Consider the following 25,663-nt stretch of genomic DNA (forward strand, 5'->3'; position numbering starts at 1 on the left):
ATTATGTTCTTGTGGTACTAGATGTTATTAAATAGCAGTCATCAGTATCACACAACTTTGAATGACTTCTTGTATTGTGTATCTTGTATTGTGTCTGATCTCTTCCTCCCTCCCCCTTCTGCTCCCTACCCCCCTCCCTCTACCTCTCTCCTCTACCCCCCACTCTTCCTTGCTACAATTTCTTTTCTTAATATTATGTTCTTGTGGTACTAGATCTTAGTAAATAGCAGTCATCAGTATCACACAACTTTGAATGACTGTGTTAATCTTGTATTGTGTATCTTGTATTGTGTCAGAACTCTTCCTCCCTCCCCTTCCCCTCCCTACTCCCCTCTCTCTACCTCTCTCCTCTACTCCCCCCCCCCCTCCTCAACTCTGCCTTGCTACTATTTCTTTTCTTAATATTATGTTCTTGTCACTAGATCTTACATAGCAGTCAGTCATCAGTATCACACAACTTTGAATGACTGTGTTATTTTAATGTATTTCTTTGTTTTGGCTACCACTGAAACACCTCAAAATACATAAAGTTAGTCTGTTTGACAAAACAAAGTCTTATCAAGTACTTTGTAGGCTATAAGGTGATGACACACCCACAATCAAGGATAACTGCCTGGATCTATGTATTCATCTTATGAAGAACTGATCAAAACTGCAAGATTTATTAAAAAAAAAAAACCTAAAGGGCATGATTTTCTAAAAGTGTCCCTTTGAGAAGCTTTATAATCCTTGAAAGTGTAATTTCTCATATGATGAAGGGGCAAATATCATAAAAAACACATTTATGATGTTTAAAAGTCAAATAAGAAATATGACCTCCACTATAGGGCTCACACCTGTAAATAAAATGGACTGTCCCAGACCCCTTCACAAATTCGTACCAAAGATACCAAAATAAATGAAGAAAAAAAATTAATTAAAAATCAATGATATAGTTTGGCAAAAAACTGAATAGCTGTAGATATTGAGTATGAATTCCTCTACAAACTGCATTTTGGTTGGAAGATAAAAGCTTTTCTGATGGAATTTGAGGGGACTATATTTCATTGGATACGTGTACGGAAAATAGGTGATTTTTTGAGTGACAAGAACTCGTAGTCTGGCTTTGCGGACCCCTGGGCAGAATTAGAGCAGAACAACCCACCCTGGCAATCTGATGGATGAAAGGTAATATCTCACTTATTCAGGTTGGTGAAGATGAAACACCTCATTTCTCCCAGCTATTTTACAGAATTTTTTGAAATTTGAATTTTAACACACGTCTCTATGGGGAATTATTTACCGGTGTGAGCCCTGTAGAGAATGCACGCAATACATGCAAGTCTATGGGAAGTATTCATCCCATACAAGCTCTGCTGGTTTATGTTGATCTTGTATTGTGTCAGATCTCTCTTCCTCCCTCCCCCTTCTCCTCCCTACTCCCCCCCCCCTCCCTCTACCTCTCTCCTCTACTCCCCCCCCCCCCCAACTCTAGCTAGCTACAATTTCTTTTCTTAATATTATGTTCTTGTGGTACTAGATCTTAGTAAATAGCAGTCATCAGTATCACACAACTTTGAATGACTTCTTGCACTGTGTATCTTGTATTGTGTCAGATCTCTTCCTCCCTCCCCCTTCTGCTCCCTACCCCCCTCCCTCTACCTCTCTCCTCTACCCCCACTCTTCCTTGCTACAATTTCTTTTCTTAATATTATGTTCTTGTGGTACTAGATCTTAGTAAATAGCAGTCATCAGTATCACACAACTTTGAATGACTGTGTTAATCTTGTATTGTGTATCTTGTATTGTGTCAGAATTCTTCCTCCCTCCCCTTCCCCTCCCTACTCCCCTCTCTCTACCTCTCTCCTCTACTCCCCCCCCCCTCCTCAACTCTGCCTTGCTACTATTTCTTTTCTTAATATTATGTTCTTGTCACTAGATCTTACATGACAGTCAGTCATCAGTATCACACAACTTTGAATGACTGTGTTATTTTAATGTATTTCTTTGTTTTGGCTACCACTGAAACACCTCAAAATACATAAAGTTAGTCTGTTTGACAAAACAAAGTCTTATCAAGTACTTTGTACGCTATAAGGTGATGACACACCCACAATCAAGGATAACTGCCTGGAACTATGTATTCATCTTATGAAGAACTGATCAAAACTGCAAGATTTATAAAAAAAAAAAAAACATAAAGGGCATGATTTTCTAAAAGTGTCCCTTTGAGAAGCTTTATAATCCTTGAAAGTGTAATTTCTCATATGATGTAGGGGCAAATATCATAAAAAACACATTTATGATGTTTAAAAGTCAAATAAGAAATATGACCTCCACTATAGGGCTCACACCTGTAAATAAAATGGACTGTCCCAGACCCCTTCACAAATTCGTACCAAAGATACCAAAATAAATTAAGAAAAAAATTAATTAAAAATCAATGATGTAGTTTGGCAAAAAACTGAATAGCTGTAGATATTGAGTATGAATTCCTCTACAAACTGCATTTTGGTTGGAAGATGAAAGCTTTTCTGATGGAATTTGAGGGGACTATATTTCATTGGGTACGTGTACAGAAAATAGGTGATTTTTTGAGTGACAAGAACTCGTAGTCTGGCTTTGCGGACCCCTGGACAGAATTAGAGTAGAACAACCCACCCTGGCAATCTGATGGATTAAAGGTAATATCTCACTTATTCAGGTTAGTGAAGATGAAACACCTCATTTCTCCCAGCTGTTTTACAGATTTTTTTTTTGAAATTTGAATTTTAACACACGTCTCTATGGGGAATTATTTACCCGTGTGAGCCCTATACAGAAGTATGCTTCCATTGCAAATTTCTTTGGTGTTTTGCTAATATAGCCTATAGGACCCCGTATACAGGATAAGATGACTTGCTTTGGTGTTTGGGAAATCTCTGTTCAGTGGGCCCTAGTATTTCCATTACAAAATAATTTTTAAGACCATTTTCAGCTGATTAACAGTATGTGGAGCTACTGTCTGGGGCCCCGTACAGGATAAAATAACTGGTTTGGTTGGATATCTCTGATAGGTACTTCTTCCAGTGCACAAGAAATTAGCCGTGACTCTTTTCCACTGAATAAAATTAATGTGTGTGTGTGTGTGTGTGTGTGTGTGTGTAGGGGGGGGGGGGGGCACTTTGGCGCTACTGTCTGGGGCCCCGTACAGGATAAAATAGCTGGCATTGCTGATTTCATGATAAGTACACCCAAAGGAACAATATCCACCAACTTTTGTCAGTGACCCCCTTCGGCTGAATAAATGCATTTTTGGGGCCCCTTTTTGTGGCCCCTAGGCTTACAAGTACAGGTTGTGACTTGCCAACAATTCATTTTATTGACCTTTGACCACATCCTAATGATGAGACCATAACAAAGTTTGACCCTTTCCAGCTGAATAAATCTTCTGGGCCCCCGGTCTGTACTGGTTTGATCGCATTTACACTCGATCAGCGGAAAGTGTTTTATCACTCGGTTCGCTCTCTCGAAAGGTAATATGGAGCTTCCGATTGAGGACGCAGTGAAATCTGCGACGTATGAAACCAATCTTTCCGCATGACTGTGCCTTACACATTGTTACAATGGCGTCCGAAAATGTGCGACGTAGCAAGTCAGCCGAGAAAACTGTCCCAGGTGCAAATGTGCATAATTATGACTGATCATAGATAGTATTGTTCTGTCAACATGGTTATGGAAAATTGCATGACTTACCATATACAAATAATGCTCCAATCTGAGTGTGTCAGTACACAAAATCCTGAACAGGACAGAGTGCATCGGTATTATGTGCGAATTTGTCTCTTTATGATGCAACACGTTTGCACGTCCGACTCAGTCAACGGCCTGCCAACTTCGCATATTCTGCTCAAACGCACGAACCCGCTAAATTCGATTGATAAATCGTCAAATGCAGCAGTACAATGAAAATGTTTCTCACGATTGCGTTCTTCGCACATATTTAACTTGCATTTTAAAGGCCGTGTCACACCTTTTCGGGCAAGCCTTGTGTGCGACTGGCAAAGAACAATTTTTACTACGCGGATGTCCCCGGAATGAGCCGCGCATGACAGTATCTAGCACGTATCTCATCCGTAGTCACCCGGAGGTGTGCACGCAAATCTTGTTACCCTCAACCATGTTTAGGCCCTGTCACACCTTTCCGGGCGAGCTACGCAGGCTTGTTGCGTGTAAGGATTTTCCAGCATACCGGATAATTTCTGAGGGCGAACAAGGATTTGGGCGAGTCAGTGCATATGTGTCTTACTTGCTGGACGCGTTCTATTTAAATTCTACTTGCGGGTATACTGTGTGACCTTTGTACCAGTCGTGTGGGGGCTGACAACTCAGTGAAGGAATTCCTCTGAAGGAATGGCAAAATTCCCACGGAATGACATTATCTTGGCTGCATACGGGGACTGCGAAGTACCTGCATGGGAGTTGCCTGCGAAGTGATGCCGCTAAGGGCCTCCTACTGGCATTCTGCGTGGACCTCTCCGGGCATCCCCGCGACTCACCCGGAAAAAGGTTTGGTCATGCTCAAAACCTGGCTGCGGTTAGATCGGACTTGCGTGAGCACCTCCGGGCAACTACAGGCGAGATACGCGCTAGGTACTGTCAGGTGCGGATCAACTGCGGAGAGCTCCGGGTATCAAATTTGTTTCCCCCGCAAGTCAAACCGCAAAACTTCCCCAGATACGGTATGACAAGGCCTTGAGCATGCTCAAAACTTGTTCCGAGTGAGTCGTGGGGTTCGCTCGCAGAGGTACATGCGAAACACCAGCAGGAGACCCTTACCGGCAGCACCTCGCAGGCAACTCCAACGCAGGTACTTCTCAGTACCAATAAGTCGCTCGTAACAGAAAACGGATCGGTTTCAAAGCTCTCACGCAGGTCACACGTAATGCACGCAAGTAGAAGCTAAGTAGCACGTTTCTAGTAAAATAATAAGGTAAGAAACAAGTGCGATAATGGCAAACATTCTTGTTCGCCCGCAGAAAATCTTCTACGTGCTGGAAACTATTATACCTAGTCGTCACAAGCCCGCGTAGCTTGCCCGGAAAGGTGTGACACGGTCTTAAGCGGTAATTCACTATCAAGCGATTGGAATTCCCTACTGGATTTGCGTTTAAATTGAAAGTTTCTGTCACAGTTTTGTGTGCAAAAGTCAAGCCTTTACAGTGATGTAGGTAATGGTCAATTGAAAGTAAAAAAATCTTAGATTTGTTATTCAATTCACATCTAAGAAAAGCTTGGCATTTTCTCTACAATTTTACTTACTATTTGTCCATCTTAACAGAAGTCTATAGAAGTTAGATAAACTTGATAACAAAACTGGAACGTTTTCTCCAAGCATTACGTTAGTGTCTCAGAATAAAATGGCACACAGGGGGTTTCCACAATGGCACATAGAGAGTTTACCGTTTGTATCCACGAGGGTATATGGCGAGTTAAAAGAGAGCATCAAAATCTCCACGATATAGGCCTGTGTTTCTTTTTTTTTATAAAATGGGTCCTTAAAATTGAAGATCTGAGTGTAAGAACGACCTAAGTCCAATTTTTGGCCAAATTCAGTTTGACATGGGAAATTGTAGCTTATGCATGGACTCATCTTGTGTATAAATGATAAATCCTAATTACCCCCGGAAGTGCCTAAAATGGATGAGTTAAATCTTTTATGAATGTAAGAATGAAGGACTTGGGTCATTTTTACATTCATATTATTGCGCCCTCTCTCATCCTTCCTTCATCTCTATAGCAGAATATCATGTATATGAATCAAAGAACGACCCGAGTCCATATGATTCAAAGAACGACCCAAGCCCATCACACGAAATGGCCTCTCCACAATTAATGTAAATGTCGAATTTCATAATTATAATTATGTGTTCTAATTTGTATATACAATGTTACCTTCCCATCAAAGTTAAATATAATATCATTGGACAAATAAAAAAGATATGAAGTTTTTTCTAAGTTTACTCGAAATGGTCTTCCATGGACTTGGGTCGTTTTTATATTCAGATACTCAATTTTTAGTACGATACTGTACAATACTTGAGCCATGCGTTCGGACTTTACCGGACGCATTGTCCAATGTGGAACAGTAAAAATTAATGCATTATAATATTGATCAATCAGATTGCACACCTTCTAGTGTGCAATTCTAGCTAAGCAGAAGGAAAGTGAAAAAGTCAAACTCGATCAACACAATTAAGAAGCAAGATTAGATAAGATTTGCTGCACTTTGATACGATCCAAGATAATCTGATGCCATGATCGTGATAAAAAAAAAATGATAATTGTGTTAATCGTAGAAAATTTTTGAACAGTCCAAAAATTTTCTACGATTAACGCGATTGCCACGATTGACCTCAAGATCTGATACATTCTAATATGATCTGATAAGATCACCAAGGTTGCTTCACGATTAAGACCACGATTTCAATCATGACGCTAATCGTGATAGTGGGAACCCCGCTAAAGCGCTTGAATAGACCCTGTACTTCAGAGCCTCTTCTCAGTTCGCTCTTTTCCACAGCGTGTGCTTTCTTTCTAGTATTTAGGTAGGTTTGAGGAGTCCATTCCCATTGAGTCATCTACCATTTTAAAGCTTAGAGTCTGTTCTTCCAGAATCTGCCCTCAACTAAAAATCCATATGTGACGACTTTTTGTTAGTTTTGTGACACAGGGTCACATATAAAACATTATAAATTGATGGTGTTCCCATCACCAAATTTCTGTCCCAAATATATACCTCTGACATGTTAATATTTTACATTTCACCTGGCACCATAATGGAACATTAAATAGGCCTACCTACTGCTGTGTAACTCTACACGCAAGTGTACATGTTCATTGTATCTTTTCTTTTCCAATAAAATAACGAAGGAAATGTTTTAATTATATCGACCTCATGTCTTAGGAACACGTGAAAATGTGGGTCTCGTCATTGGACTTGCCATTTGTTTGTCTACTGCTGTAATCATCCTCGTCGCGGGATTACTTCTGCAGAAGTACCGGGCGCACTACCTTCGAAATAGTGAGAACTTTTATTTCTTCATTTATTTATTTAAGAGGTAGCTGGGCAAACTATATAAATCAAAAGTTTCTGGACAACAGTGCCATAATTTACCTATCATGAAATGAAATGAAATGAAATGAAATTAATTTAATTTACTGAACAATGACATTAATACAATCATACAAAAATAAGAGAGTTTTGATGATGATGAAAACATAAAAGAACCAGAAATTCCACGCTGGCCAGAGGAGGCCAGTCATTTTACAATAAATATCGTATTGCGTATTTTGCAATATTTATATAGATTATGTTATGAAATACACATTTACCTATTTGAACAGAGACATTTTTGTAATGATTTCCGAAAAGCGTTACTTTAATAGATCATTTAGCATACCTCTCCAAATTATGCTATCCTCTTGTAACGTCGATTGTTAACCGATTGTAGATTCCATTTTTTGCTTGTTTATAATTCATACTTTGAGCATTTTAACATGTATTCAATTTTAAAACAAAAAAAAAGACACATGACATACATCGTGTGGGATATTGTGGTAACTGAAGTCAAATACTAGAATTCCAATAACAAATTTTCATATTCTATAAACAAATAGCACTTGTAAGTTGCGAAATAACGGGCTATAGTATGCGCTCTACCTGTCCTTTGAAGCAGATTATATGTGACCGTGCACCACAAAACGAACAAAAAGTCACACACAGTGATTTTGTGTGAGGACTGAAAATAGGTGAAATTGGTCAACCTACCCAATCTTGAGTTTTTCATAATTTCTGAAACAGCAAGTCTTTTTCTATATTGTATTAATGTTTGGGATCATAAAACAAACAGGAACTTGTGTTTTCAGCAGTTTTTCTCAAACACTTTTTGGTGGAATAGTGTAATTAGTTGTTTCTCATAGAACCCTCTTTTCATTTCTCAAAAACCTTGTCCATACTCTTCACTTTCAACTCCAATAACTTTAGAGAGGATAATGCTACTGCATTGAAAGTTGGCATTAATCATGTACAAAATGTGCTAATGAAGCATGCTTAATTTCAGCTTAATCTGATAATCCCTTCATTGTTGTTGCTCCGGTGGTCAACAACCTGTTTTTTGTTCCATTCATCCCACAGCAAGCAGAGCTTGGTAAAGATTGAGAGCTTGAATACACCCTGTACTTCAGAGCCTGTTTTCTCAGTTCACACTTTTCAGTGTGTGTCTTTTCTTTCCAATATTTAGATAGGTTAGAAGAGTCCATTTGAATTGAGTTATACATCATTTTAAAGCTTAGAGTCTGTTCTTTTAGAATCTACTTTAACTATTTTTTTTCTTTTGTGATGTAGGGTCACATATGCCTTTTTTTCTGTAATAAAAGTACAGATTCTAAATACTGCACGTATGCACAACTCCAAACTCTAGATCATAATGGTAATTCGGAGAAGTATAAGCGGGTTAAAGAATAATTTTAAGATTTGTCCAGGCACAAGTTGTCTAATCTTAGATACAATTCGAATTGAAATTGGTGTTTAACTTTTGATCTCAGCACAAAATGTCTCACTCCGAAATTTTCGGCTCTCAGGTGTATAGCCTACATGAGAATAACCGGTCTTCACCTTGACCACGTGACAGTCGATGAAGGGTCATTGTTGCGACACGGATTGTCGCCCCTACACGGATTGTCGCCTCCTGCTCGGGGCGACAATCCGTGACGGGCGCTGGCGGCACGGATTGTCGCCCCCTACACGGATTGTCGCCTGGCGACAATCCGTGACGCTTGTGCAGTTCCCAGTTTTTGACCTCGAAGGCGACAATCCGTGTTGGCAAAAAAAATTGTTGCGACACGGATTGTCGCCCCGGGCTCGGGGTGGTTCCTCCGGTGTTAAGCTTTGGTGGGATGGGTATGACTGGTAAGTTATGCGTATGTGTGTGTGTGTGTGTGTGTGTGTGTGTGTATTGTGAGCTGCATGATATGTGATGTGTATGATTTGTTGTGTGTGTGTGTGTTTGTGTGTGTGTTTGGAGTATAATGATACAATATGTAGAAACTGTGCATGTGTGGTGGTTACATAGTGGTAGTGGTTTGTTTGTCTGTGTGTATACGTGTGCCTGTATGTCTACGTGTGTATGTGGAATATAGTGGCGCTACTGAGGCAATACAAACGCCTTCAGAGTGTATGAGCACGTGTTTAAAGAATCCACACCAGCGTTGATCTAAAAATAGTATGGGTGTGTCAACCAAATATCAGCGGTGAGGCGGGCTAGGCGAGAGAGAGAGACCGAGAGAAAATACATACGAGGGAGGTACCCTCCCCAAATGTTATTTGTCTTTGTTCATTTTTCCCTGCAGTCATTTTCTTCCATCAGTCTTATAAACTAGAACGTCCATACCACTATTCTTTGTCCCAGAATAGGTTTGACATGATTTATGCCGTAAACAATTTGTCAATCGTTACTTGATTTTAGCACAAACGAACTGCCATTGCACACCGCTAATACACACGTAATACAAACAAACACCAACAAACACTCAAACAAACCTCATAATGCAAACAAACCAACTCAACACTTTTTTCCTTAATATTTATTGATTTCATTCAAATCATTCATAAATCGACCCATTCTGGGTGCAACATGAACAAAAAAAGTTACAAATGGCAATTCGAAACAAAAGCAAATCCATGTGTCAATTTATACCACAAATAATCTCACTTCAACATAGATAACTCGATTATAGACCAACCCTACTAATAATTTCTTCACGAGAAAGTTTTGACATGTATAGGGCCCTACCAAACCTAATTCCTTGAATATATTGGTTTGGATCATGTAACACCTTCTTGCTTAAAAAGGCATATACATTAAAAAAAAAAACCACACACAATATATTACACAAATCTAGAATGAAATCAGTCATAAAAAACCCCACCACCCCCTCCCCTCCCAAACCGAAACAAATCTAGGGCCTACATCTATTCTAAATATCAAATCCTATATACCAACATCCTTCATACCATTTATAACTATCCTTCTTCAAATCCAATCCCCAACCCACCAACCCCTGATTAAACAATACCTAAATCATCCCACACCCACATTCACCGACCCAAATACATACATACACACACACACACACACACACACACACACGAAGGCTCGTTATTCCGAACTTTCGTTTTTTTCCGAGGCTTCATTTATCCGAAACACACAATTCCCTATACCTAGTGGTTCGTTGATCTAAAAATGAAATTCGGAATAGCCTGATCGGAATAATGACCCTTCGGACGAATGAGCCTTCGGACGAATGAGCCTTCAGAATAACAAACTTTTGCAATAACGAAATGTAACCCCCTTCCCACATACCGACGCACACCCGAACCGATACCACATCCTTCCTGATGAAACGATTTCCCAATGTTGATAAATAAGATATAATGGACCGTATGCAGAAAAGCAGCATCCGCCCGCACGCAAGCTCCACTCCGAATTCATATACAAATCTGCCAAACAAACTCATCAAATTCAAAGCTGCTGATAAAATCAATATTAATGTTTATGCCAGCAACAGCTTACTAGATATCCCTCCCCACGCGCAGCTAAAAAACACATACGCAAAAAAACTGACATAATAAACACATTCTTCCATCACACACACACACATACACACACACACACACACACGCACACGCACAAACGGACACTAAATTATCATGTGCACGCGCACATACACACTTCCTTGAAACCTCACCATGACTTTCTACATGGCATGTTTGCATGGATGTAGCCATGTAAGTTATGTGTTAGTATTTCAATGATTATGTCCAGAACGATATTACCCAGCAAAATGTGCTTCGAGGGCGGGCGACAATCCGTGTAGGGGGCGACAATCCATGCCGCCAACGCCCATCACGGATTGTCGCCCCGAGCAGGAGGCGACAATCCGTGTAGGGACGACAATCCGTGTCGCAACAGTCATGATAGATATTAGAAGTTTGAAGCCCCCTCCCCCTCTCCTTGTTGAGAGAAGGCTTGTAGGCCGTGATGTAGACTTAAACTTAAACTCCTCTTTCAAAGTATCGAACAATCGTTTGCAGGTAATCCGTCTCATCTAGGTCAACGTCATAGTTTGGAAATTCGATTTGGAGGTACTTTGATGGAACTTTAGAGGATGTGGAGGTTTGCCGTCTCTGATCAAGGATTGTGGTCCTAAATGAGAGTTCTATTTCGATAATCACATAATATGATTAGCACTTTCAAATATCTTTCATGGCAAGGAATCCTATGCACGAGATATGTGATTTTTTTCCCTCCGTTTTGTCATTTGGCATTGAGGTGGCGTCCTATAGTGGGGTTAAAGTTAATTTTTGATATACTAAATTTTGACGTTACAAAGAGACTAGTATTTGTTCTTGTGATGGTGTTGTAGAATCTGTGATGGTGTTGGAATTGTTTTTTTTTTTTTTTGTCTGGCTCACCGTATTAAAAGCCCACCGAGGATGTCTCCAATTCGTTCGTTCGAGAGAGGGAGAGAGAGAGAGAGATAGAGGGAGAGAACCGTCATGAAGTGGAAGTTGTCTTCCTTCACTGCCCAAGAGGTATTTTTTTTTTTTTTCGTGTCACCCCTACACAGTGTTTAAATTATTGTAACTTTAATATGCACATGCGGATGATGAGATCCTGATCAGTGTGGTTTGGCTTCCGGTAAATCCCACTGCCTATAGGGTAACATCTAACTGGATTATAGTCAGTATGTAAAAACAAAAACAAAAAACAAAAACAACGCTAAGTTTCTCCCTGTGATCTAAACCTGACATTTGGTTCTCGTGATTTCAGATGTCAAATTTTGGAGATAAATGTTCTTGGTATATAAAGATCAGATTCTTAACACCGATTTCAGAAAATTTTGTGTACATATGAGTTTCTAATCTAATATAATTTCACGTGTTCTTTTCATTGAAGAAGAGACGATCTCAATATGTTTTCATGAAAAGTAACTCCAAAAAGGAAAGTGGAATACACTTTTGTGCTTAGTGCTTATTAAGATGTCCAGATATATTACCATAACAACACGATAATTAGGATGCCGTGCAGACATTCAATTTCCATATCATTAGTATTGAAGCCAGTTTGATAAATAATTGAGAAACCAATCTATGGTAATCCACGTTTGCCTTAGTTTCTTGATTTATGAGCCAAATTCCATTATTTATCATATCAAAAGACTTTTGCAAAAATAAAATACACCAATAGCAACGTTACCCTCATCTCCTTGCTTAACTATTTTCATCACGTAATCACAAGAAAATGAAAGAAAAACATAACTGACTGAATGTCGTCATTTTTTTTTGTTACGATGGTGTGTAATCGAATGCTCAATAGCTACTGCTAAGTCTAAGTGAATGTGAAATTAGATACTATTCTCCTGAATTGCTATTGTCAAATATACAAAGTAGGTGTCTATTTGGGAAGAGACTAAACGTGTGAAAATACTGTTTTGATGGAATCACCATTAATATGTATTTGTGATACCGATCGATTTTTTTTTATATGTACCTTTACAAAAATCTTTGCTCTTTATGTACTCACTATCATGTGTTATGTCGTTTGGATTCACAGTGTCTTGCTGTATTACCTGTCGCAGACAACGTGAAAGACATCAATGTGACGTGCAAGGACTTATAATGGGTATGGAAAATTCAATCTAATCTTATACAGGATAACATTTGCCCATATGATCACACTAATGTTTTGCATGATCGGGGGAAGAAATGAAAAGTTTGTTGGCAAAAAACGATTAGTCCATATTTGCCAAATGGAGATATTTGCGATTAAAGGTCAAGAAAAATAAAGAGAATAATAAGAACATTTTCGCTTCTTTTCACCATAACTTCAAAAATGTACCTTTATTATGTAGTGACCAATAATTATCATTTAAAAGGTATCATTTTGTACTTTATGACAGAGACCGTACTTCAAAATCCTCAAAAATGGACTTATCAGTTTTTGGATTCCTTTGGAAAGAGTATTGTCAACTGATAGTAATTGCTTGTTTAGTTTTTAATTAAATTTTTATTTTTTTTTGTCTACTTCGGTCACTGCTATTTCTCTGTCATAAGAAAGCAACTTACATCAGTGATTACGTGATTGCCTGAGAGCAACATAAATCTTGTGATCATTTCATACATCAAAATTAGAAAAAAAAGAACCATTAATCGTCATCGTCTTTGTTTCGAATGAGTATTTGTTGGAGGCATATCTGAAATAATTGGGCATTAAACAACCTCGCACTCCGCAAATTATTACTTAAATATAAGGGTACATTACTGTTAACCCAGATACAGAGTTATTTACTTTATTTTAACTTTGCAATAAATTTTGGTAAATTACTGTCAGTCCTTTTGGCAGTAAATCACTGAAAACTCGGAAAACTTACAGTAAATCACTGACAATCCTTCCACATAGTAATTTACTGTAGGTTGATATTACAGTTAGATACTGTAAATCACAATCCGAGCTACATCACTCCACACTAACCTTTTAGAAATTCATTCAAAACCAAAAGGAAATTGTGAGTAAAATGTGTGTAGTTTTTGTATTGATGCTGAAAAAACAAATCATTTTTGTAAGACGTTCACTAAAATATGACATGGTTTAGCAGAATTTGAACATACAGTGACTTATTACTACAGTACATACAACGCTCCCGGTCCACCCACTCAAAAGCACGTCTTGTGAGTTGGCAAGTTAAGGATTTCTACAGGTCATTCTTCCCAAGGCAAATGATTACCCAACAATCTGGTCAAGATGTCTCAAATGAAAATGTAATTCCTGTCTTGGACTATTATAAAGCGAGTGTTAAAAAAGAACTACCTGCATCTTGCGGTTATTTCTTCAGATTTAAGATCATTCGGAGGAAAAAAAAATCATATTGAACAAAAAACACATACAAATGGATAAAGAGTGATCGTTCAGGCATCACTGAAAGACAAATCAAAAACTATTTTTATATTTGAGGTAAATTGTTGAAGAAATATCACATGAAATATAAACATGATTGAACAAAATAAATGGTACGATGCAGCTTTTTAGATATTTAGAAAAAGTCCGGACGACACTATACACCTTACAGAAGCACATAATTTGGTTTAAAAATAGCTACATCAAAACGCATGTTCGCAATGAGTTAAAAACTTAGTCGTAAAAATGTCTCGTCACTGGCAAGATTTGCATGAAAATGGAAATCTATTCTAAAAAAGAAAGTGACATATTTGATTTCTTCGTCGTATCGACCAAGAAAACAGTGTCATCCATAAGAGTACTGTAAGCTTTTACAAGAACCTTATAGTGTGAGCGTACTCAACATTATTAAGATAATGGACAGAAATAAAGATGCACAGATATAATCAGGGTGCCAGAGACTTAAACTAATTTTACCGTCCACCCTTTGTTTTTTGATGGTTTTACCTTATTTTGAGGGCACAAAATCTGAATCTGGATGATGGAACTCCTAAATCCTTGAGGTTTTTAGATGATCAAGATGACCGTCGAAATGACAGCCACAAACGGAAATTTTTATATATTTCCTTCTAAGTGGTGTAAATTTGAAAGCAATTGATCGATTTACCCTATTTCAATGGTGCTGAAACCTAATTAGGTTGATTCAACTCTTGCATCCTTGAGAGATTAAGATATTCAAGACGGCAGCCAAGATGGCCATCAAAACGACATTTCCACGAATTTCCTTCTAAATGGTGAAAAATTGAAACCAGATGATAGTTTTACCCTATTTGGAGGGTCTCAATCTGAATATAGATGATGCTACTCTTCCATCCCTGAGAGTTTTTGATATATCAAATGTGGCCAATTTCCTTCTAAATGGTGAAAATTGAAATCGGAAGGTGTTTTTGCCCTTTTTTCGAGGGTGCTGAACCCGAGTCTGGATGGTGCAACTTTAGAAAGAAAGAATAAGAGAAATTCTAGATGGCCGCCAAAGAACAGAAATATATATGCATTTCCATTTAAAGGGTCAAATTCAAAACTTTTGACAGTTATACCCTGTATCAAGGATGCTGGTTCCAAATCTGCAAGTATACAACTCTTGCATCTTTCAGGATTGTACGATATTAAAGATGGCCGCCAAAACGGAAATTCCACTGTAGACCCCATGTCTCATCGTAAATGGCGTTAAATAAAAGTACCAAAAAAAAAAAAACAACGAAAAATTCACTTTACTTTCCTCCTGAAGGATAAAATTACAAACAAAATCAAGAGAGAAAAAAAAAATGGGGCTTGGGTGCATTCGTCCCTCCCCATTTAATTTTGTAAGGGCGCCCGCTCTCTACGGAATTCCTGAATCCACTCTTGCGCTTGAAGATTTTCAGGGTGCTTATTCCAAATCTGCACAATACAACTATTGCATCCATTAGGATTTAGATATTAAATGGCCGCCAAAGTGGCCAGGAGAAACAGAAGATTCCATGTAGGCCCTATATTTTCTTCTTAATACTGTAAAATTTGAGATTTTACACTATATCGAGGGCGCTACGACCGCGTCTGCTTGATGCAATTTTTACATTCTTTACCTAGAATTTTGAGATGTTCTAGGTGACAGCCAAAATAACTGTCAAAGATTGTACGTGTAATATCGATATTTCTTTTTAATGGTAAAAATGGGGAAAAATATGGTTTAACCCCATGTAAAGGGTGCGCAATTTCCTTTTTGAGAAAAGAAAAATATCCTGCATGTACAAAAGGAATTCCTTAATATTCATATATGTATATATGGAGAGTTTGTTCGCAAAAACCGATAAGTCCATATTTGCCAAATGGAGATATTTACGATTAAAGGGCAAGAAAAATAAAGAGAATAATAAGAACATTTTTGCTTCTTCCTTTATATGTAGTGACCAGTATATCATTTAAAAGGTATTATTTTGTACTTTATGACAGAGACCGTACTTCAAAATCTTAAAAAATGGACTTATCGGTTTTTGCAAACAAACTCTTCATATATATATATATATATATATATATATACATAAATGTTGAAATATTGTGCTGGAAACTGAAGCGGGGGATTGAATCAACGGTGAAATAATTATTCGCATTTTTTAATTCAATTCAGTTTTGTCAAATAAACCAAAACTCAATGACATCATAACCACTGTCATGTCATATGTACTAAAATATCCCGATATGTCTCGAATGGAAATTCTTCACATACTGAATATATTTGAGATATTCACATCATACTGAAACTTTCGAAGACAAAGATACGTACTACTGAAATTTATTTATGCCAAATAGTTGTAAAATATGTGCTTTGTAATCGCCAATAAAATGGTTCCGAAAATGTGAAGTTAATCCATTTTCGTTATCAACAGAGTTATAGTATTATGGTCTGCTGGTATTTAGTGTTGCAACTTATCTGGTACTTCTCTGCAGCCTGCCTTGTATTTTAATGAGATTTGACGAGTGTTGTATTTACAACGTTAGAAATTAATGCATCAATTACCGTCTATATCAATATGCGGGTAATTTCAAAAGCCTTCTGCTGGATTTTTATATTTGTATATAGATACTGAACAATTAACTGCCATCTTTTGTACTCGCTTCTCGGTTTGTGTATTTTTTTTTTCATGTTAACGCCGAGTTAGTACCTATGATTTTTCCACCCACTCGTGATATAAATGTCTTAAATATATTGTATATACTGTGTATGTCACCCTGCATCACAAAACCAAGAAAAAGTCGCCAGATATGGATTTTCATTTAAGGGTAAATTTGAGAAGTTTTTACAGCGACTGGACTTTGTATAGTTAAAGCATACCACAGTTCATACATGGTCTCTACTATCCTATTTGAATGGAGAAAAGAGGCTCTGAAGTACTGGGTATATTCATTCGCTGAAACTTTACCAAACTTTGCCAGCTGTATGATGAATGGGACAAAGAAATACCTGGATGTAAACCACAGGAACAACAATAATGAAGAGATTATAAGATTAAACTGAAATTTAGCATGCTCTGTTAACACATCTTTTTTTATGATTGATGCCAACTTTGATACTATACTGAGGAATACTTTAAAAGAAGAACAGCTCTTTTAGAAAAAAAAAGAAACTCAAGATTGACTTGGTTAAAAAGTTTCATCTCTTTTGAGTCCTCACATTAAATCAAGTTGTGTGACTTTTTGCTGGTTTTGTGATGCACCGTCACATCTTTATACACATATTATGTGCATATATTATATGTGTTTGCGTAAACTTACATGTATATAAAATATAACATCATATGCCGAAATAAATTGATTCATAAGTATTAAATTGTCCAACTCATGTGTTCAACAATGTCATCAAGACCATCACTATATATCCTATCACGGATTCGAGTTTTAATGGAATTAGAGATTGAGAGTGTTCATGGATTAAGGCGAGTAATTTTGGGTAATCTCTGTAAACTTTCTAGCAGTCATGCCTCTCTGGAACCATTTAGTTTTCTGATCTAAGGGAATTTCTATTAGATACAAATATTTTGGAAAAAAACTAAGTTTCTGTTGAGCCTGTTCTTACAGAATTTGCGGCTAACCAGATAAACTTGCATGTCTACTTATTGGTGGTTTTGTTATGCACGATCACGTATACTACATTTCATTAACGCCTATTATCTCTGTCCGATTTCTTCACTTCCAAGAATCATCTTGCGGTTCATCTCTCACGGAGGAGCAAGTGCACCAATTCAAAAGAGAGCTAAAGGCTTATTACCGTAAGACATACCGCAAGGTCAATGTGAATCCAGTCAACTTTATGCAATGTGTGGATTTGGATGACATTTATACAAATGTCTGTATAGCATGTTTGATAGACCAAGATGGAATGCAGAAAAGATCAACAACGTTCGAACGCCTTTTGGCCGATCATGCAAGCGGATATCTTTCGAAGCGCCTCCTGATCCAGGGTGAGGGAGGTGTCGGTAAAACAACGCTATGTGCAAAAATTGCCTGGGACTGGAGTCAGGGGGAGATTCTAAGGGATCTGGATCTGTTAATCGTAATTCCTCTTCAAAGTGTAACTGCCGACAAAACTATCGGTAGTGTTTTGGACAGATATCTCTCTGACTCAAACACAGCTACACCAGCACAGATAGACAACTACATTTCAACAAATCTAGAAAGTGTTCTCATTGTCCTTGATGGTTTTGACGAGTTTAACGAGAAGATAGAAGAAAATAGCCGTAGTGAGTTCATTCGCATTTTAGCATTACAGCAATATGAGTCATGTAAGTTAATAGTGACCACAAGGCCATGGAGAAAGCATGACTTCACTTTGACCAGGACTCTCTCAGAAGATTATACTTTTATTAGCTTAGATGGATTTAAAAAGGAGAATTTCAGTGCGTATATCAAACGGTACTTTCGAATAAGAAGGGAGGACGCTCATGCAGAAACCTTGCTCAGCTTCCTGGAAGAAAATGATTTTATCCGTGATAACATGGCACCGTTTCCTATCTACTGTGCCATGCTTTGTCTCATGTGGAAAGAATTCACTGACGAAAGACGAAGAGCACTGCAAAAAATGAAAACCTTTTCTGAGATCTTTCGAGAAATGTTTTCTTTTCTGAAAGATCACTACGCATCAAAGTTTTGTAGAAATGTACAAGTTGACCTCTCTAAGGAGCATGTTAAGGAAGCTGATAGGGCAATCAAAAACATAAGTGAGATAGCTTTTTGTGGATTACTAGATAGGGAGAGTTCATTTCTTGAAGAACGATTCGAGCAATGCAAGGATTCCATGGAAACATGCTGCAAAGTGGGTGTTCTAACAATACAAAAACATTTCATGGAAAGGAAGCGTCGGCGGGATGCCAACATCTCATCCTTTGTCGATTCAACGGTTTCGTTTCCCCATAGACTCTTCCAAGAATATATTGCTGGGATATACATTTGTATTTTATTTGCCAATGATCGCACCGAGTACAATAACACGAAAAACAAACTTCTCAGTCGACATAAAGAGTTCCGCTACGTATTGTACTTCACCTCATCTTTGGAGAACGAACTCGGTATGGATATCATTAACAGCTTAATAACGTGTGCTGACCAGTATTTCTGCGTAGACGTTGCGTTTGAATGCCATAAAGAGGAGGCTTGTAGAGCAGTTGGAAAACAATGGACAGAATACAAGCTATTACGAAATACGTCAGAACATACGAAGTCAGGAATCGCGTTCATTGGGCAATGTGACCAAGTGGTGAGTGAAACACAGTAAATAATCAATTTCTAAAGCATAGAACGATTATGTCGAATTAGTCTCGGTGGCGGAGGCTCAACTGCGTTTTTTGATCCACTCGATGATTTGTTTTTTTTTTATAGTTTGACATTATTTCAAGGGTGCTGATTTTAAAGATCTCGATTATGCAAACATTCATTCTTGGGGGATTTAACATTTTCACAATGGCGCTTAAATACCCGTAAACATGTGAAATTCATGTAAGTCCTTATGTATGATGAAAAATTGAAACAAAAATTAAGTTGTGCTATATTTAAAGAGTGCCGAATCCGGTTCTAGATAATCCATCTTTTGCTTTCTTGACGATTTTGAAATATTCAAGACTGTAGCAGGAATTCGAAATTCTTGTAAATTTTATGTCGTCATATGAGAAATTGATAAATAAATAAATAAATATATATATAAATTACTGTCTAAAACTATTTCCAGGGTCTTGAATCCGAATCTGCATGAGGAAACTCTTTCATTACTGTGGCTTTGCTATGTCCCAATTTACGTCCAAAAATTATTGGACTCGCTGATATTTATTGTTGATATTGGTGATTTTTGTGATTCCTCTAATGTGCTATCAATGACTCTATTTTCAGACTGCTCATTTTTTTTTCTTTCTCTCTCACGTGGAGACCGAATACGCCTGTGCAAAATGTTTGTGAAATCATTTTGTGTCAGAAGTGTTATTAATAGAATAGAATTTTCTTTCCCTCAACATGCTTTATTTATACTGTATTCGTCCCAGATATTACTTTATCGAAATTTTCAGCATGGGGAAATATGCCTGAAATATACTTAGACAGGACTTTACTGTTACAATAGAAGTAGTCTGGGTGACAGAGGCTGAACCTTGTTCTTCCCTCCACCCATTTTTTTTTCATGATTTTGCCCTATTTCGGTGATGCTAAATCGAAACCTGGGTGATGCAACTCTTTCATCCTTGAGGGTTTCCAGATATCCAAGATGGCCGCCAAACCAACCCACCCCCAAAACAGAGATTTCCCTTTACTTTCCTCCTTGAGGATTAATCTAAAAGCACTTGATTGTTTAACCGTAGCTCGGGATGATTAATCCGAATCTGCTGAAAACAAGATAGACGAAACATTAAAGATGGTATCCAAAATAGTCGACAAGAAAAAAAAATCCCATGTGGGCTTCCTAAATACCTCTAAATAGTGCAAAATTTAAAACAATTGGTGGCTTAACCCTATTTCGAAGTTGCTGTATTCAACTTTGATTGATGCAACTTTGGCATTCTTTGGGGTTTTGAGATGTTCAAAATGACTGCCAAAATAACTGTCAAAAATTGAAATTCTAATATTAATGCTTCTAAAATGAATTTGGGGTCTTACCCTATTGAGAGGATGTTGAAGGTCTCAGAGGGGTTTCAGATATCTATAAATGCCCTGCATAAACTTGAAGTCCCTTAATATTTTTTTCATGAATGGCGAAATATTGTGCTCTAAAGAAGGAGGGGGGGGGGGTTAAACCCAGAGTGAAATGCAATAATTCGTACCTCTGAATTCAATTAAGTTGTGTGTGTTTTTTTTTATGAAATTCAAAATTACTGTCACAGTGGTGTTATATATGCGTACTAAGATATTACGATATGTTTTGTATGGAGTTTTTACGAGTACTGAAAAAAGAAATAACACGGACATCATACTGAAATTCACAAAAACAAAGACACGACGTGAAATGTCATTATGCCAAATAGTTAAATAAAATGATGCTTTCTAGTGCTAATAACTTGGTTCCAAGATGTGAAGTGATACTCCATTTCTACTCGTATTTCTCTGAGACCTCTTGCAGATTCTTATTACATAATTAGAAATGACTACATCCACGACCCCTATACTCAGTAGTAGATATTTATCAATATATGCGTGATTGAGAAAGAATTCCGCGCGATTATGATAGTTGTAACTACAATACCATTAACTGTTCCCTTGTCTTATTTTATCTGTTTTGTTGTTGTTGTATATTAGTTGTTTTTGTTGTTTTTTATGTTTAAATTGCGCATTAACTGTGATTTTTCCATTCACTCGTCATATATATTCATTCATTTGATTTATCATATCATATTGCGCGGAAATTAAAAATATTAGTATACAAAATGTCCAATTCGTGTCTCTAACAATTTTCCAATATATTAATATACACTCAGCAAAAAAAAAAAAAGAAAGAAAGAAAAAGAAGAAAGAGTTTATCTTCCTCATAGACTATCTGGCTGTAAATAGTGTTTTATAGACCATTTTAAAGGTAATTTGATTAGATATCAATGAAAATGTTAAATTTACGCATGAGTGAACACATTCGTTTTTCTCTTACAAGACACAAAAGTAGTGGAGTAGTTGTTACTCAAGCGTATTTGCTCTTCCATATAATAATGGGAACAAAAGATAAATTCAGCACAATAGAAATGCAAATTACTTTGCAAAAATCAACCTGTGACCGTCCATCACAAAACGAACAAAAAGTCGCACCCACTTATTTGGTGTGAGGACTGAAAATAGGTGAAATGGGTCAAACCTGCCAATCTCGATTTTTTCATATTTTCTGAAAATGCAACTCTTCTTCTACATCATACTAAAGTTAAGGATCATAAAGCGGACAGGGAAGTGATTTTTTAGCAGTTTATCTCAAACACATTTTTAGAATAGTGTGATTAGTTATGTCTTTAGAGTCCCCTTCTTGTTTCTTAAAAACCCTGTGCACACTCTTCACTTTCAACTCTAACAACTTTAGAAAGGATAAATGGACAGAATGTGTTGATAGAGCATGTTCAATTTCAGCTTAATCAGATAACCCTTTTATTGCTGTTACTCTGGTGCTTTACATCCTGTTTTTTGACCCATTCATCGCCCACTTATCACGGCTTGGTAAAGATTAAGCGATTAAATAGACCCTGTGGTTCAGAGCCTCTTTTCTCAGTTCACTTTTCCTGAGTGTGTGCTTTCTTTCCAATATTAAGATAGGTTAGGAAAGTCCATTTGAATGGAGTTATACATCATTTTAAAGCTGAATCCTATAGTTAAGTCCAGACTATTTTGACCCCTTCCAGGCCCATGGATAGTTCAACTAATACTCTACATGACCCAACATTTGAAATTTCTCAAGGTCACCTATTGAGGGCGCTATTTACAAAAATATAAATAAATTTCATTGGAAATATGCTAAAATCTTATTTTTCTTTATATTTTTTATCCTCAGTATATATGTTTTTATTTTGTATCAATTTCATATTTGCCACAAAGGAAGAGCAAGTCAACCTTCACTATTTGTTATGGTTGAAATTTCTCAAGGTCAGGATATGGGGGCGCTATTCATTGCGATGTATAGAAATATATCAAACCTCTGATGTTTTGCTTGGGATAGGTACATATATTGGTATCACATTTAATATTTCCATAATATTGGAAATTTTAGTTTGCAGATTGATAATATGATCAACAAATGATATTACAGGCAAAACATGTGTGAATATAACACAAAATAAACGGATAGTCTTTGGAAAATACTGCATTTTTATTATTTCTATCATATCTATTGTTTGATGCCTACGTCATATAAAAATAGAGAAAATAATAAGAAAACCATTTCAAGGTAACTCACAACCATAATTACTTCACATTTTGGTTCTTCAGCAAATTAGAGCCAAGAAAACTCACATTTCGTCCATTATTATGTTGTTGATTAAAATTGCAACAGAAAAACATGCAAAATCTGACGAACATAGTTGTCAGTGTACGGTTGCCATGGCAACCAGCAATCTCAAACATAGCTAAATTATACAGGAAAATGTTTGCAATAAGATTGTAGGAAAAGTCACCAAATTCGGTTGAAATCGGGTAAAGGGTGTAGGAGTGGCAAATGAAAATACGGGAGGGGGGCACAATGGGCTTTATAGGGTACGATCGTCACCCCGAATGGTACGTTATTGCGTAACTCCTCCGAACGAACGAAATATGTGCATGCAATTGCGCAATGCAAGACTGCAGTGCTGTCCATAAACGTGTGGGACAATGCTGCCACTGAGACACGTGTGTGTGTGCGTATGTGTGTGTGTACGCATCATACACAAACATTGTGACCGCGAGCTGCGGTGATTGGAGGAGAGAGGCCAGAAGACGCTTGGCTCTTTTGGCCTCTCTTCATGTGCATGCACACTGTGAGTGTGCGTCTATTCGGATCCCTTCGGAAGCTCACGTGGCTCGGACGGCCATTTTGGGTCAGGTGATTTTTAGACCAGTGTGTGTTCGCTGACCCATTGAGCCAGCCCTATTCTCATTCGGTGTCACGACATTTGATACAGAGTGGGGGAGGCAGCGTGTTTCGTTCGTCTCCGTGCCACACAAACCACTCGCTACGACTGTAAGGCTATAAAGTCTGCTCTTTAAGAATATGCTCTTAACTAAAAATCCATATGTGGCGAATTTTGGTTGGTTTTGTGATGCAGGGTCATCTATGATCTCAATGTCTCTGTAACCCTCCAAAGATAAAAAAGGCAAAAAAAAATAATGAAGGAAAATGAAGACTCTTCTGTCAAATCCGGAGTTAAAAGACATAAAAGAAAAATTATGGTAACAAAGAAAGTTAAATTTGAAACGCTATTTCAAATAAAAAAGTAATAATATTTGGTTCTTTAATTTGTCCCGTGCATTCTTAAATTACTTAATTAAAAGGCAAAATGAAGAAATTCTGTCGATTTTATCAATTTTACGGCTTACTCCATATGTCATTTAGAGTTTGATTTGATTGAAAATGCTAATGTTCCACTTTCAGTTTCCCCAATATATATTTGTTTTGAAAATAACGGGAAACAAGGGAACCGAAACTTATTTCTGCTGTGTCATGCATGTCTCTCATTTCAGGCATTTCTAAATGAATTTCAATATGTCCAATTCTGCACTTTTTACTTTTCTGCCTTGGAGGAAAAAATGAATGTGTTCACTCATGCGTAAAATTTCCCTTTGTATAAAATTACCAAGTTGATAGCCACTCAAATTAATCTTTGATATGGTAAATAAAACATTGATTTTCATCTAAATCTTCTATGAAAAATATGAATTGGAAAAAGTGTTTACTTCCTTTTTTTTTCTGAGTGTATAAACCAATCAACCAACATGAGTTTTCATTGATTAAGAGATTATTACTGTTCATGGTTTAAGACGAGTAATACTGGGTAATCTCAGTAATTTTCTCTTTATCACTATCACACTATGATTGAAATGGGCATGCCTTATCCACTGATTGGTACTGTTCAAAACTTCCGGATGTAAGAAAACAGTATGATGTTGAGATTGTTCAGCCACATCTGTAGTCTTGCAGGGTTCAATGCTGACACAACTATATCGTACCATCGCCAAAATATCTGGTAGAACTGATTTCACGTTGACAAAATTCAACCTGGAATTAAAACAATAAAGTGCAATATGCGTTCGTTTGTCAGAGTGTTGTTTTTGGAAAAAAAAAAACATCGTATATTTTGAAGTGCCCAGAAAGGCATAACAGCTGGAAAGGAACATCATGTGTAAGGAAAAAGAACGGTATTGTGGCAAGGACCGAAATGCGCGACAAATCCCTGAGTGCACCTGTCCGCTAAGTACCCATGGTCATGAGTAATATGAATCTATCACATCTAGAAAACTCCAGCTTTTTGTGGAGGGAAATGAGCTTGATCAAAACAGACCAAAACAAAATGAACTAAAGCACACTGACTTAAGCGGTTTGCAATTCAGCAAAATCCACTTGTTTAACAATCTCCGCATGAGAGTATAACTTGTGAAGAACTTCGCTTAAATTTCTACTCCGCGGGATATTTCATATCCATGGGCGTCACCAAGGGGGGTGCGTTGGGTGCGAACGCACCCTCCTTCAGACCCTTAAAAAAAAAAAAAAAATCACCACTTTAGTCTGCGAGCGACTTCAACGCCGGACGCTAAAGAATTATTCTTGTTTTTTATTGATTTATTTTTTTCATTTTTCACCAGGGACAAAAAAAAAAAAAATTCGTGGGCAAAAACTTTTCGCACCCTGGGTTCTGGCAGCACTGATTTTATACATATCTACTAGTATTCTACAGTGTTTACTATTTATCGACCGTACTGTACATCCGTACGGTACTGAGTACGTACACGTTTGCATGTACGTGTGCTACTTACAAGTACGTAGGGTCTATGTACAGCACGTGACTTCTGACAATCCATATTGATAATGCGAGCCCAAGTGCGAGCCTTGGCCTCATTAAAAAAATGGAGGGGCAAGTATATCCTTTTGTTCACCCCCTCCCATGAATCAAGAGACGAGAATATTTTCTTGCTTTTTTGACAGAAAAAAAAAGTTGCCCCCATAAAAACATTGGAGG

At 37.4% G+C, this 25,663-nt stretch overlaps 1 protein-coding gene across 1 annotated transcript in view; it reads left to right on the forward strand.

The window, feature by feature from the left end:
- Nucleotides 1-25,663, forward strand: part of LOC140246758 (uncharacterized) — a 146,118-nt gene that overhangs the window by 26,428 nt on the left and 94,027 nt on the right. Inside the window, exons 4-6 of the mRNA XM_072326094.1 lie at nt 6,926-7,042; nt 12,636-12,704; nt 17,711-19,266. Coding sequence (XP_072182195.1) covers nt 6,926-7,042; nt 12,636-12,704; nt 17,711-19,266 — 1,742 coding nt within the window. The remainder of the gene's footprint in view (nt 1-6,925; nt 7,043-12,635; nt 12,705-17,710; nt 19,267-25,663) is intronic.

This window comes from Diadema setosum, chromosome 3, assembly GCF_964275005.1.
Source record: "Diadema setosum chromosome 3, eeDiaSeto1, whole genome shotgun sequence".
NCBI lineage: Eukaryota > Metazoa > Echinodermata > Echinoidea > Diadematoida > Diadematidae > Diadema > Diadema setosum.